This window comes from Crotalus tigris, unplaced genomic scaffold (genome assembly GCF_016545835.1).
Source record: "Crotalus tigris isolate CLP2741 ecotype Arizona unplaced genomic scaffold, ASM1654583v1 scf7180000017987.690289119674:8195010, whole genome shotgun sequence".
NCBI lineage: Eukaryota > Metazoa > Chordata > Lepidosauria > Squamata > Viperidae > Crotalus > Crotalus tigris.
Window position 1 is genome coordinate 6,804,731 of NW_024096758.1, and position 15,277 is coordinate 6,820,007.

A 15,277-nucleotide genomic window follows, 5' to 3' on the forward strand; every position below is an offset into this window, starting at 1 on the left:
ATGAAATGGTCGTTCGACCCCAAATGGGGTCCCGACCACAGGTTGAGAACCACTGTTCTAGTACCATTTTACAAAGCCTTGGTAAGAGCACACTTAGAATACTGCATCCAGTTCTGGTCCCCACAGTATAAAACAGATGTTGACACTGTGGAAAGAGTGCAGAGAAGAGCAACAAGAATGATTAGGGGCATGGAAGCTGAAACATATGAACGGTTACAGGAATTGGGTATGTCTAGTCTAATGAAAAGAAGAATTAGGGGAGACATGATAGCAGTATTCCAATATTTGAGGGGGCTCCTACAAAAACGAGGGTGTGTGTGTCAAAGTATTTTCCAAAGTACCAAAAAGCAAACAAGAAACAATGCATGGAAATTAACCAGAGAGAGAAGCAACCTAGAACTAAGGAGAAATTTCGTAAGAGTAAGAGCAATCAACCAATGGAATAGCTTGCCTTCAGAAGTTACAGGTGTTCCATCACTGGAGGCTTTTAAAAAGGGACTAGACAACCATTTATCTGAAATATAGGCTCTCCTACTGGAGCAGGGGTTTGGACTAGAAGACTTCCAGGTTCCTTCCAACTCTATTATTTTATATGCTATGGTCACATGATTAAAATAGAGCAAAAACTATTGAAACTATTACAACAAAACAAAAAGTATAAAAGAAAATATGGGAAAATGCAATCACAATCTTACAGCCATTTTGTGGACTTGGTATTTCCATAGGATCCCCAGGGCCAATGGCAAAACCAGGTTGTAAGGAACTTCTGGAAGGTCAGAAGTGTCAGGGCCACTCTGACCTTGGGGTGGAATCATGCTACAAAGGGTGAGTGCCACACCAGAAAAAGGCCACCTCCTGGGTCCCATCAAATAAGTAGACAAAACCTATAACATGCTCCTCCTGCCAGATGGGTAGATGGTTCCTCAAATAACCAGGCTCCATGGAGAGTAGGGTATGAAAGATCCCCAGCATCTTGTATTGAAGCAAACTAACAACTAGTGCAACTTGCTTTCAACTTTTTAAAATTTATCTTCGGTTTCAGAAAGGTTTTGCCGAAGAGTCAAATTTCTAAGAATAGCTGGAAAGTGGATTTTAAGTAAAGACCCTCATAAATTAATCCTGACTCCTGGGGTTATTTTCTTGGCAACGGTCAGTAAAGAAATTTGCCGCTACATTCTCTCTGGTTGTTTTTCCATCTTCTTAGTCTAGTCTACAGCTCTGACATATCCTGGTTTCCCATCCTAACCAGGTTCTGCTTAGCTTAAGATCAGCCAAGATTATCTAGGTGGTGCAATTTATAGTAAGCATGTGAATCCAATCATGTGACATGAGACATTTATTTTTTATTCCATGGGCTCTTCAGCTAAAAGTAAAAGATGTTAGGCACCCACTTGCTGGTCTCCCTACAAATATCTAAATCTGCTGTTAAGAAAACCTTCAAGGTCCCTTCCAACTTTGTTATTCATTTGTTCATTCTTACATTCAATTTATATGGCCATCCACCTCAACAAATGATTCTGGGTGTTGAACAAAATTAATAAATAAAGTAAAAGCATTTACAATAACCCAATGCTAATGTACATAGTGGCCAAGAATAAATCATACACCATATAGTCCTCGCTTAGCAACTGTAATTGGGATTGGCAACTTGGTCATTAACAAAGCAGTCGCTAAGTGAAATTGTGACTCTGTGTATGATCTTACTTCAGTTTTCCTTTGTTTTACAGAATTGCAAAGGTCATAAATGCAAAGATAGGTCACAAAGTTTCTTTTTCATTACTCTTGTAATTGTGAACAGTTATGGTACAACACAGTAAGCAAGCTAGTATGTATGGTGCCCTTTTGTGCTTCTTTAGGGTTTTTAATTATACATTTCACCACCTATCTGAATTCATCACAAATTTATATACTGCCAATTTCTGATGGACTCAAGGCAATTTATAAAATAAAAAGTACATATAATAAAACACCACTAGGCTGAAACGCTTGATGAAGTAGCCAAATCTGAAGCAATTTATGAGTTTGGGGGTGCTCTGTATTTTCAGAGGCAATATGTGCTACAGCAGTGATGGCGAACATTTTAGAGACTAAGTGCCCCAAAACTGCCCCTGCCCCTGTTCTACTCCCTGCCCCGTCCCCACTCCACCTGCCCGCAGGGCCACTCATCGTCTCCAGGGCCTGTCACAGATCGCCCACGCAGCCTAGCAGCGCCATGGCAACCATGCCCTCTGCCCGTGCCCCGCAGCATCAACTGCGCAATCGGGTGTGAGGGCAGAGTCTTGTCTACGCTGCCTGGCAGCCATGTCCTTGGCTGTGCTGCTCCGCATGGGCCACACTCGGGGGCGAGTCTCCTCCCGGGGGGCTGCTGGTGAGGGAGTCGTGGGGGAGGCAAGGCTGGGGCAACAGCATGTGTGCCCACAGAGAGGGCTCTGAGTGCCGCCTCTGGCACCCGTGCCATAGGTTCGCCACCACTGTGCTGCAGCATGTGTCAGCTTCAGAAAAGGTCTATCACTGATGTGGGATCTTGTTTGGTAATGTCATCTTAATTTTAAATTCTTACAATTTATAAGACGCTTTGGGTATTTTAAAAATATGGACAGGTATGTAATGGAGAAATGAACAAAGTAAAACATTGAAAATTAGAAGTGGTAGAATTGTGTGATCTCTTAGAAAGTTTCCAGTGGGTGTGGAGAATAGTTGATGTCATAATCTAACAGAATGACATCATTGCTTTATGATCTTGCCGGGCTCGTGTAGAACTGATGAAATAAAGGGGCCATATTAGAAGAACCAAGTGCTTTATGAAAGGCATTGAAATGGCCCACTGTTAGAATGGAAAAGGTTAGTGTGAAATTCAAGGTGAAATCCAAGGAAAATTGATCAATGTAAAGTATCTAAATGACAAAAGATCACCTGGCAAGTGAGATGTCTCATGTTATTCCAGTAAACATAGCTTATGATCCATATCAAAGCCCATATTCCCATCATGATAATGAACCTCCAAGGATGGTTTCGCCTCAGAGGGAATGGACCCTTAGTCCACAGTCGCATCGAAGGAGCAGCCCTCTAGTGGCACTTCTCTCTCCGCCAAGAAGCGAGATGTCTAAAACTGCTTCACCCCAGAGAGGAAGTGACATCAATCGGAGCACCTCTCCCCACAGAGGAAGTGAAGCTTCCCAGGGCACATTTCCCCAGAATGTTTATCCTCAAAGAGGAAGGTTAAATGAAGCTCCCCGAAGATCTTGTCCCACAGGTTCCTCCACACGGAGAGGGAGTGAGGTCTCACAGGTTACTGCTAATGTTCAGAAGGGTGGTGAGACTTCCCAAAGGCTGTCTTCTCCAAGAGGATCGATCCCCACTTCTTCAAGCCCTTCTTCACAGAGAGAGAGTGAGCTTTCTCAGATTTCTTCATTTCAGCAATCAAATGATCCAGCACAGAAGATTCCTCCTCAGAAAGGAAATAATACCACCAGGAGTGCCTTACCGTACAAAGGGATGGAGGTCCTGTCAAATGTCTCACCCCAACGAGGAAGTGAGTTCCCTCAGAGTACTTCCTCAAGGCGAGGGAACCAATTAAACCAGAATACTTCACCCCAAAGAGAAACCAACCTTCCACAACAAGGAAGGCCAGCAGTCCGAACCGTATCTCCTCAAACTGTCATGGACTCTCATAGAAAATTCTCCATCCAACCTGGGCAGGTTAAAATGACAGCTAGTCGTATGCTTATAGCAATGAAGCAAAGCCTGAATTCACAAAGAGATGAGATATGCCAGAAACTCCGATCGGTATCAACTTCAGAGAAATCTGAAATGGAAAATAAATATATGCCTTTCATCCCAGTGTGGAATGACTCCTTTCCATCAATCACTCAATACTTTGAAAAACCTGGTCACAGCCTAAAGGATGCATGGACTCAAACATCCAAGAATGCTTCTCAGTTAGTGACTGAACTGGGACAGCAATATATATCCCGAACCCCAAAGAAATTAATCCGTAAATATGTTCCCAGTCCAAAAGATAAATGTATTCAAACAGAAACTGTTTACCAGGACACCTTCTTTTCAAAAAAGGAGACTCCTCATTTAGAGATGTGGACTAGAACAACCCAGACACCTTTTCCTGGAGCAGAAGCTAGGTCCAAAGCATCCCCAGTGCCAACTGTCATGATATCTTCTTATCATTCAGAAATGAAACCCAATTATAAGTGTGCTTTCCATTCAGAACGTGAATCAGATTATATGAAGCCATTCCATCAAGAGATGGACACAGTCCATAAATATTCTGTCTCTCCAAAGTCTGAGTTACTTCATCAAACTTCTCTCTCCACAGAGGCTGAGAAGAGAAAGACCTCTCTCCTAACATGGACTGAACCAGTATGCCAGCATGTTGTACCTACAGAGCCCAATCTAAGAAGGAACCTCCAAACAAAACATGAATTGACCCAGGAAACCAAAAGGCCTATCATCCACCCGGAGACCGAGTCTGAGTATCGTTGTCAGCTCCACCAACAGATGGATGCAATGGCCTCCAAACCTGTTCTTTCTCCTGGAGATGAATCACTTCCCTGGGTCCCAGTTTCTACCTCAAATATGAACATCAAAGAACATTACCCTGCTCACAAAGGCTCTCTACGGCAAAACAAAGAAATAAGAAGATATAAGGAGAAGAAAGCAGTGCCTAACTCAACCCACCAGAGCTCCTTGTGGTGTGAATCCCTACCAAGTGACCAAAATTCATTCCACAGTAAACCTGCTTTTCATCCAGAAAGTGAATCCGAGTATAGGTGTATGCTACATCAACAACTGGAAGCAGCCCAGAAGCAGTGCTTTGCACGAGGAGCTGAGCTCCTGCCTCAGAAGAACTTGCACACCGGAAGGCCTGAAACTACACCCAAGGTCATACCTGCATTTCACCCAGGGAATCTTGACACCACTTGGCTGGCTACAGTGAATATTGACAAGGAGTCTTACTTAGATGAAAAACCCACTTTGAAGTACTCTCTTCATCCCAAGGCAGAAACAAACCTCAGAGCCTTACCACAGACAGAAGTTGCCAGGACCAGTGGAATCTTACCTCCACGGTGTCTCGAGAAGTTTGGACCTCAGTCACCTTGGTGGTCTTTACTTCAAGCAGACACTAATGACCTTTTTCCAGAGTCGAAGAAGCACACCAATCTACCAGCGCCAGACTGGATGGAGACATACAGAAGCTTCTCGGTTCCAGAGCCTAGGGAGAATTGCACTGTCCACCTAGCTCCAGACTGCCGAAAGATACAGTTCAGTGTACCAGCTCAGGAACATTTATTGGATAAGCCGTCTATGGAGTCAGAGGCAGTTTTGGATTTCCCATCAGACTGTGTTACAGTCCCAAGGAAAAAGCAGGCAATAATGACAGTGCGCTCAGAAAAACAACCTACTTCCTTGGCTTCACAGTTTGGAGGCCAAGGACCAGAACGTGCAATCTACAACAGTGAGGCTGATGACCTCCTCAAGTTACAGAGAGGGAAATCAGTTGCCAGGTTTAGTGCTTTCTTTGTGGGTATGTTACCGAAGTTTAAACTATGCTTACTTCTTGTCCAAGAGGCAGCAGAAAGTCTTGTTGCTCTCCATAGCAGGCATTTATTGTTCAATTGTGATGAGTGCAGTTCTACTGCTATAGCTTTAATGAGCAACGTTATTGTATATGGTAAGAGCCATCATTGGTAATTTCCTTGGTTACAGTTCCTGCTCTGTCCATCTTAACCACCATGTGGAAATTCTCTCTGCTTGCCATGCACAACTCTTTGGATATCTTGTGTTGTAATGTTAATTTTTTTTTTCATTCTCATTGTACCATCAGTCAGTTGAACTTTTTCATAGTTCCTTGAAACTGTGGGTTGACTGGTCAATCATGTGATGTATTGACCACTAGGTGGTAGCAAAGAAGGTTTTTGTGTCTCATGCCTGCCATCTGTGGTCATCCATATTTTGCAGCTGTCAGATAATACTGTCAAAGAGCTGGAGTATGAGAAAGGGGGTTGCGTTTGGGGAGTAGTGTGAAGCTATAAAGTGCCTTAAGGACAAAAAGGAGTGGAAAGAAGGAGCTGCCATTGGAAAGAAAATTCCTTGACAGACAGGTTACAGAAGTACAAAAGATATGTCCTTTCTATTATAATTCAATTACATGTGTTAAGACAGGAATACTGTAGTTTAGTCGGCCCATTTAAAAAAGAAAAAAACACCTGGGATTCAGGTGATCCTAATAGTTGAGAGTTGAGAAAACTAGTTAAAGGCCAAATAAGCAAGGCAGCATCAGTTGGTTAATTAGTGCCACACATTTGTAGATATGGAGCATATCATTTTGGGCTATCACCCCCGTGGGTATGAATATATCCTGTGTGCAGGATCTGGAGGTGGGATAAGAGGGAAAGCACTACTAAAAGATCCTGGGTATCAGGAGAGTTAGAAGAAATTCTAGTTCATTCTGAGCTGGGTTTCAAAGAGCACAGGACAACTACTTGAAGCAGAGATAGAGTTTATTTAATAGCAAAACAGCTTAGCAAGGTAGCCACGAGTTAAAAAAAAAAGTCAGCTACATTTATAGAAGGGTCTGTCTTTTTTTTAAGGACATGCATGAATGCAGTCCACCTCAGAGAATGTACTGGATCCATTAGGGAGCAAATGTGATTTCTCCCTCTGTGGAGTTTTGTAAGCTTTGCCCTTTGTGAGTCCAGGTGTTGACTTTGAGTGATGGGTTTAGAATTGGGGGAAAGTAGGGCTGCCTACTTGTGGATGGATATTGAGAGACAGGTAGTTGTTTGTGGACTTCTCTCTGGAAATAGTTAAAGGGTTGACCTCATGCTGGGAGAAGGAGGCTCCATGGATTTGTCCTCACCTTAGCTACAGAGCCCTGTTCAGCAACACTCTGTTTTGCTCAACACCAGGCCAGGATCCAGCCGATCTCTCCTGAGGTCATTCCTGCTATCCAACTTGCTCTGGTCTTTGGAAGAAAAAAAAGCAAAACTGATTTTCTGATTGTTTCTCCTGCAGTTCTGCTGGTGGACAAGAGGTGGCACTCCAATGGCATCTTTGCAAGGACGGTGGCTCAGCAGAAGGCAGGCAGGCAGGCAGGCAGGGACTTTTCATCCACCAGATCCTGTGGCTGCTTCAAAGGCATAATTAAGGAGCTGGGCATTTTGTGAGCGAAGGGTGGCAGGAAGTGGACCTGGCAGGGCCCACACAAAGAAGAACCTCATGCAGGCCTTTTAGGCATTGAAGTGATTGATGCTTTTTATTCAGGCAATATATTTATTTTTAAAAAACAACAACCTAAAGTTATTTCAGTATTTTTGGTTTCCTAACTCACACGCTGCTCTTTCATGGGCACAAACGGTGGAGGAAAATATGTCAAAAACACGCCTGCCTGCCTGCCTGAAATCTTAAAGGACAAGCAAATACCTTCTTGTTCTCACAGACCTCGGCAGTGCTGCCGAAGAATTTGGAGATGGCCCACCAAAGGGGTGGGTGGATGATTAAACATAAGTGAAAAAGTTGCCTTTTTAGCTGTGTTCATTAAATGGTACTTGGTTTAGAGGCAGTCATCCAGCTCATCTTGTCTGATATCAAAAAAGTTAAGTAAGGTTGGACCTTATTAGCATTTGGACATACTACTACAGGTAGCTCTTGATTTACAACCACCATTGAGCTCAACAGTTCTGCAGGAGAAACAATCAGAAAATCAGTTTTGCTTTTTTCTTCCAAAGACCAGAGCAAGTTGGATAGCAGGAATGGCCTCAGGAGAGATCGGCTACATCAATGGTGGCGAACCTATGGCACGGGTGCCAGAGGTGGCACTCAGAGCCCTCTCTATGGGCACACGTGCCGTTGCCCCAGCCTTGCCTCCCGCCGCAACCCCCTCCTCTCCAGGAGCCCCCCTGAAGGAGAGTCACCCTTGAGTGTGGCCCATATGGAGCAGCGCAGCCAAGGACATGGCAGCCAGGCAGCATAGACAAGACTCTGCCCTCACACCCCATCATGCAGTTGATGCTGCAGAATGCGGACAGAGGGCGTGGCCGCCATAGCGCTGCTGGGCTGCCTGGGCGATCTGCGGCGGGCCCTGGAGGCGGTGAGTGATCCTGTGGGCAGGCGGGGCGGGGGATGGGGGACAGAGCAGGGGCGGAGCAGGGAGGTGGAGCGGGGGCAGGGCCAGTTTTTGGGCACTCGGTCTCTAAAAAGTTTGCCATCACTGGGCTAGATGCTGGCCTGGTATTGACCCAAACAGAGTGCTGCTGAACAGGGCTCTGTAGCTCAGGTGAGGACAAATGCATGGAGCCTCCTTCTCCCGGTATGAGGTCAACCCTTTCTCACCACCGTTGTTAACTGAATCACTGCACTCGTTAAGTTAGTAGCACAGTTGTTAAGTGAATCTGGCTTCCTCACTGACTTTGCTTATCAGAAGTTTGCAAAAGGGACCCTGGGACACTGCAACCGTCATAAATATGAGTCAGTTACCAAGCATCTGAATTTTGAGCACATGACCATGGGGTTGCCACAATGGTCGTAAGTGTGAAAAATGGTCATAGGTCACTTTTTCCAGTGATGTTGTAACCTTGAACAGTCACTAAATGAACTTTTGGTAGTTGGTAGCTGACTACCTGTATAGATGTGGTTTATTTAGGTCTTCATGCCTCAGTTGGCCACCAGATTAGATGGATCTTTTTCTCTGATTCATCCAGGACTCTTTCCTTGTCTCAACTAGTACCTAACCATAACCCAGACATGCTTTGATAGCATCTCTTTCTCTCTCTCTCTCTCTCTCTCTCTCTCTTTTACATGTTCTCATTACATTATGTTCCTCTTATTCCCAGCTCATGAATAAGACAGGTTTAAGTCATCCTTTAACAGTACTGGTATTAAAGTATTATTTTCCTTCTAATTTTAAGTATGCAAGGACAGTCTCAAGATATGCAAAATCTGTCACTTTTTACTTTTGTCACCCATGACCTTGGAAGAAAATCAAGAGACTGGCAGTGGCTAAAACAGAGGCAACGCAGGCAGGACAGGGATCAGCAATGGGGCTGGCATGTTTCATGGTGACATCATTTCTGGTTCAAGGATGGCTTGGGAGCACTTTAGCTCAGCAAAGGGGAAAGGCCCTATTACTCATGCATTATTTAAAACACAGCTTCAAAACCTGACCTGTTTTTTTTTTTTTTTTTGCTGCCCATAGCAAACAATTAAGTTTGGGGAGAAGATAATAAGGGACCCACATCTCCCAAATCAAGAGAACCATAGGTCCTGGCTAGGTCCATTTTGGAGTAAATAGCTATTGACAAATTGTGCAAAGTCCAGCATAGTCCTTGAGCCAATGGAAATTATCCGTCCCTGATTTACAAGTTTAAGGCTGAAAGCGTGCAACTTGTACAGTTGAGCACTGCTTCATCAGATTAGGCAAAGTCCCAGCAGATTCATTTGTTCAAAATGCTCAGCTTGTTTAGTATCACTTTGATTCTTTCTTTCTTTTTTAACTTTGTGTGTTGTGCAAACCCAGTGCATTTAGTTGGTTGAGTTAATTCAACTGCTCAAGAGAAGTAAGTTTTGTGAAAGCAGCCAATCTTTCTAAGTGAAAAGCTTCTACTCTCTGTCAAAGGCAAATAGACACAATCATAAAAATGCTCTTGTGAACAATTACATGCGCAATCTTTTGAGCTAAGCTGCATACATTTTCTTGGTACAGACTATGAGCAGATCCATATATACAGTTAATGGAAAGTACTCAAAAACATTTCACCTCCAAAACGGATCTTCTTCAATAGTGTATAATTGGAACTCTTCATTCAAAAGGAGGCCTGCAGTGAGACCTAGATGGGTAGAGTAGAGGATGCATCAGGATTGGCAAAATTTAGGGATCCTTTTTACCTAAAGGACTGCCTGAACCAATACAAGTATGCCCAGGCTTACAACCAGCCAGGGAAGTGCTTTAAAACTGTAGCACTTTAACTCTAGAAATAAATTATAGAGGGCTGAAAGTATCAGGAAGAAACTCTTTCGGGAGTGGCCCCATACTTACCAAACCCTTTCCTCTAAAAATATAACAGATCTACCACCGGGAAGAATTAAGGAACTCTACTTTCATTTTAGCCAACTTGCTGTTCCTTGCTATTGGCATTTAACTGTAGTTATTGATTATAAGGTGATTTTAATTCAAGATCATGGAAACCGAAGCCTTCCAATGTTGCAGGGAGCCCCTCAAAACCTTGGACTCTTAAAACCTAATTTTAATGTTACTGAAAATACTTTGATATTATGGTTAGTTGTTCAGTCATTCAGATGTTTAGACTGGATTTAACATTTCTGACCACTTATCGAGTCCTTCTCAAGGCCTGTTGTGATGATCCAGGGTCCTGAATGGAGGCAAAGCAATTAGCTGGTCAGAATAATTGTCTTTGTAAGCACTGCCAATGTTCACCCAGCAGCTCCCACATATGCTGGCACAAGTTCAATAAAACAGTCAACGGAGTTACAGTTCTTTAATGTAACACAGATAACAAACAAAGTATGATCTTTTCAACGCCCAGCTTGCCTGTAACCTGCAAACTGCAAAATTGAGGGCAGCAAGGAGAACTCAGCAGGAAACAAATTTGATCCAAAATACAAAGAGTCCAAGTACAAGAGCTCACATCACAAGACACGTTTGTTCCCGGCAAATGCCCCACCCCACAGCGTCTCCTTAAATATCTATTCTCCAGGTGTGCCTTGTGGAGTGGGGCGTGATGCTCTCCTTCCGAGCAAGTGAGCCTGCCTCTGTTGTTCCCTCCTCTCTGCTCTCCTTGCTCTGGGATCTGGTGGGGAGGGATCTTGCTCCTCACCTGAGCTCTGCCTTCCCTGTTCCAAACTTGAAGGGCCCTGGCCTGCTTCAGCCTGTTCCTCCCCGCAGTCCTCCGAAGCCACAGACACCCCCTCCTTGGCCTCATCAGGGAACTCCATGTCAGAAGGAGGCATGACACCTGGGTTAGGCAGATATGGAGTTTGATGGAAGTATCATTGCAGCATGTAATCTCTTCCAAGTAAGACTGCCTTTTGCAGTTGACTGATGGTGATTTTGTCAATGCCGATGGTGTTCAAGTGGTATTCCAGATGTTTTGGGATTGCACCCAACACGCCTATTACGATTGATACTAGCTTTGCTTTCTTTTGCCATGTTATACTTCTATATACTATCTCTTTATGATTTTCTCCAGTTTTTTTGTCCTCTATTCTACTGTCTCCAAGTATTGCAATGTCCATTATCCAGACTTTTTTTGTCTTTCTTATCAACAATAGTTAGGGTGTTGTGTGGCAGATGCTTGTCTCTTTGAATTCTGAAGTCCCAGAGCATTTTAGTTACATCATTTTCTATTACTTTGTCTATTTTGTGGTCCCACCAGTTCTTTCTTGCAGACAAGTCATATTTTTTGCAGATATTAAAAACACTAGTCCAGTGTTTTTCAAACTTAACAATTTTAAGATATGTGGACTTCAACTTCAACATCTGATGGATTTTCTGGAGGTGTTTTTTTTTTTGGTAAGATTTTTCAGAAGTTGTTTGCCATTGCCAGGAATGAGAAAGAGTGATTGACCTAAGGTCATCCAGCTAGCTTTATGCAAGCACCTTAAATACTACACCAAACTGGCTGTCCATATTAAGTGTACTTAGTCATTTAATATCAATAATCAAGTAAATTTGAATAAAATTCAATTTAATTTTTACTGCCTTCCTCTCCTCTTCTTTATCTTGATTCCGACCTATTCAAAGGCTTGTTGTAGCCCTAGATCTCAAAAATATTTGCACTGTATTATATTTTATTAATCTTTATGATGACTATTACTGAGTTTGGGTGATAAACACTGGAAGCCATTAAACACTGAATGTAGAATGGGATGTTTAGAAAGCTAGCTTGCAAGCAGAAACCTATTAAAATGAACAGGATTGGCTCAAGGCCACGAATGCAAGCCCATTGATTGCAAACTGAAAAATAGCATTTTGCTTGGGACCTTCTCTGTGCAGAAAATCTTCTTGACCACTGAATGATGGGGACACATTCCATTTAAATATATAGGAAAACATCCAATAATACACAGCCTTTGTTTGCTGGGGGTCAAATTAGTTCCAAGGCAAGGCTCTTAATGCTAAGCCAATAACTTTGGAGTAAGAAAGGTTTGCTAGAAATGGGAAGGGTTCAGCACACAGTCTGGTGCAGGGGTTCTCAACCTTGGCAACTTTAAGACTTGTGGACTTTAACTCCCAGAATTCCTCAGCCAGCAAAGCTGGCTGAGGAATTCTGGGAGTTGAAGTCCACAAGTCTTAAAGTTGCCAAGGTTGAGAACCCCTGGACTCTGGTGGGAGGTGGGGATCTAGCAGTTATCCTCCTCTTAAACTCAGAAATCTGACCAGGATGAGGAGCATAAATGAAAAGGTGAGTAGCTCAGTCCACTCCCCCATTCAGTCGCAGCTGCACTGCAGTTCCTAACCACTTTCTTTATCTCTGTTCCAGATGTCTCGGACAAGATGTATGCTGACATTCTCTGGTGGCTGAAAGGTGGGTATTTGGCACTCATGATCTCAACTCTGAAAAGACAAAAAGCATGCTTCCTGTTTTATTTCACTTGTCCTTGGCTCATAGCCTTTCCTGAAAGATGCATCTTCTGTGTATTCTTTTCTGTACTTTACAAATGTCAAGTGTTATAAGAACAGGATGATTGAGTAGGTCCTTCAGACTCCTAAAGGAAACATATGATTTCAGGTATTAACCAAAATTTGGTTTTGCTTTTGCTTTTGCTTTTCAGAGTTATACATGGAAAATGATTGAATTATTATTCCACTCGTAGCTACTTGATTAGACTATTTTGCATTTATATTTTAGTGTTTAGGACACAATCCTATTAATGGAGAATAAGCTCCACTGAATCCAGCAGGTTTCACTCTTGAGTAAGCAATGAACTCACTGCTCAATGAATCTATTTCAGAGGAAAATGGTTAACCTGATATATCTCCTAAGAGAACTTCATTTATTCATAGTGAAGGGAATTCTAAAGAGTTTCCAAATATTTGGAAAACAATATTAGGGCATAGTTCTGTTTATGGTTATGAAAGAGTCACTTCCATCAAACCCAGTAGGGCTTCCAAGTAGACATGTACAGAATTTCATTGTTAATTACATTTGATTCATATGAATGCAACTCACCAGCAGATATTTCATCTTTTTTTAATTAACATTGCAAAGGTCATTTGCCATTTCTATTTCATATGAGTGTGGCAAATGTACCTTGAAGTGTGTGTATAAATATGAACAACAACTCTGACTGCCTTAAAATCAGATCTAGGCTGATAACACGTAAACATGTGATTCATTACCTAAATTAGTGCAATTGGCTAATTCACTCTATTTAAATAAATTTATCAACAGCAAAACTTTAAAGAAGGTCTTTAAGCATTCTAACAGAAAGCAGTAAGACAAATAAGTGCATAGCAAAGTAGTATACAATGATATTTAAATCTGAGTGGATTTTTCTCCACCAGTTGTAGTATTTATTATCAAGATTGCATTATAAAGAATTATGTTTAAAAGGCTATTATTAATGCCCCCCCCCCTCATCTCCCCTTTCCAATTTGAGGCTGTAGTATTATTCCTTGTGTCAGGGCATGCTGTGTGGCTTCAGCAGGTAATAAGCACAATACCCATTATTATGGTGGAAACTCCAACTTTAAATGAAGTTGTCTTCAGGTGAACAATATTAGTTTTATTGGAATGGTGGGATAGCATTTGGGCAAGAGAAGGAAGTCTTAAGGTGGGCCCAGTTAATCGGTTTTAGAAGATGGAAATAGATAGGATGAACATGAAAATGGATGGAACATGGATAAAGTCAGGATTTTCTATTTCTCTTCTGGATTTCAAGGAAGATAGGGACTTTTCATTTACTTTTTTGGAATTATGCTAAACTGATTTAATAGTTTTTTTTTTCCTGTGAGTGCCATCTCAAAACTATGAGAAATTACACTGATCACTTTTGGCAGTTCTGGTGAAAGAGATTTTTGGGGATTGCCAAAAAGAGGTTCAGGGTATATCTCCAGCCCTAAATTGTGCCACTTTCTGCTTTGGATGGCAAGTTCAGCTGGTGTTACTAATCAGGAATAAGACAACTGTCTCACTTCTGAGACTCTAAACTTTGTTTTTGTAGTTTGGGCTAGGTGGTGCTCATCCTGAGTTTTTCCTGCAAACTGAGGATGAAAGTTGCAACCCCAGAGAGCTGACAACCAAATGTAATAGGCAGATCTAATCTCTTTTGCACTCATTCAGGGCAACAGCAGCAGCATCAACAACAAAAAACTGACATGTGTTCAGTCTGTATTTGTTGAACCTCCCAGGCGTAACCTTCGCTGTTTATTGCAAGGGAGGAAATCTTTTTTTTTTTTAAGTTTTTATTTTCCATTTTTCATTACACTCATACAAAATACTTCAGATAAAGAGTAAAATAAATTTATACACACAACTTTCGGTATTGCTCACTCATTTCCCCCCAAACCTCATCCTCCCTTTGACTTCCTGCCTTACTTCCCTCTTCCTCCCTCTTCTTCCTCACCACACTCCTTCTCTCCTCTTTCTCCTCCACCTTCCTACTTGCTTCTCCCCTTCCTCCTACTTTCTCATCCCACTCCGGATGCAGTCCAGGGAAAATGCCAGAGCAATTCCTCTCTCCAAATTACAACATCAATATTATATACAATAAAACTATTTCTACTTATCTGACCTATTTAACCTCCAACCCACCCTTCCCCTCCTCACCTCCTCCCTCCCCGACTTCCCAGAGCCAAGTACAGGGTTATACAAACATATTAAACATAATCAACTTAACTTTACTAATTATACAATAACCAAAATCATACTAACCCTTAACTCCCTTCAAACTTTAACATCATAATTTTATAAACAAATCCATCATTCATAAAATAAATGAAACTTTGTAGTTCCATATTTCTTCTGAACATATTCTATCCATCTTCTCCATACAATAACATATCTCTCTTGTGAATGATCCTTTAAATAAGCAGAAATTTTGGCCATTTCTGCTAAATTAGAAACCTTAAGTACCCATTCTTCTAAAGTAGGCAGAGAGTCCTTCTTCCAATATTGACCAACCAATAATCTTGCTGCTGTTATTAAATTCAACATTAAAATAGTTTCTTTAGCATCAAAATCCACAAAAATACCCCAAAGAAATAATTGGGGAGTAAACTTAATCTTTTTTTAAAAACCTTTTG

The 15,277-nt window shown here is 42.0% G+C and overlaps 1 protein-coding gene across 4 annotated transcripts in view; it reads left to right on the forward strand.

Annotated features, from left to right (window-relative positions):
- The first annotated feature begins 2,658 nt into the window (after window positions 1–2,658).
- SEPTIN4 (septin 4) overlaps window positions 2,659–15,277 on the forward strand; it is a 68,785-nt gene continuing 56,166 nt past the window's right edge. Inside the window, exons 1-2 of one of the 4 annotated variants that reach the window (XM_039346246.1) lie at window positions 2,659–5,539; window positions 12,513–12,557. In XM_039346246.1, the coding sequence (XP_039202180.1) occupies window positions 2,899–5,539; window positions 12,513–12,557 (2,686 nt within the window). In that variant the 5' untranslated portion in view covers window positions 2,659–2,898. Of the gene's footprint in view, window positions 5,540–8,094; window positions 8,105–12,453; window positions 12,558–15,277 lie in introns of those variants that run through there. The other 3 variants (XM_039346244.1, XM_039346249.1, XM_039346251.1) reach the window with 3 other exon arrangements.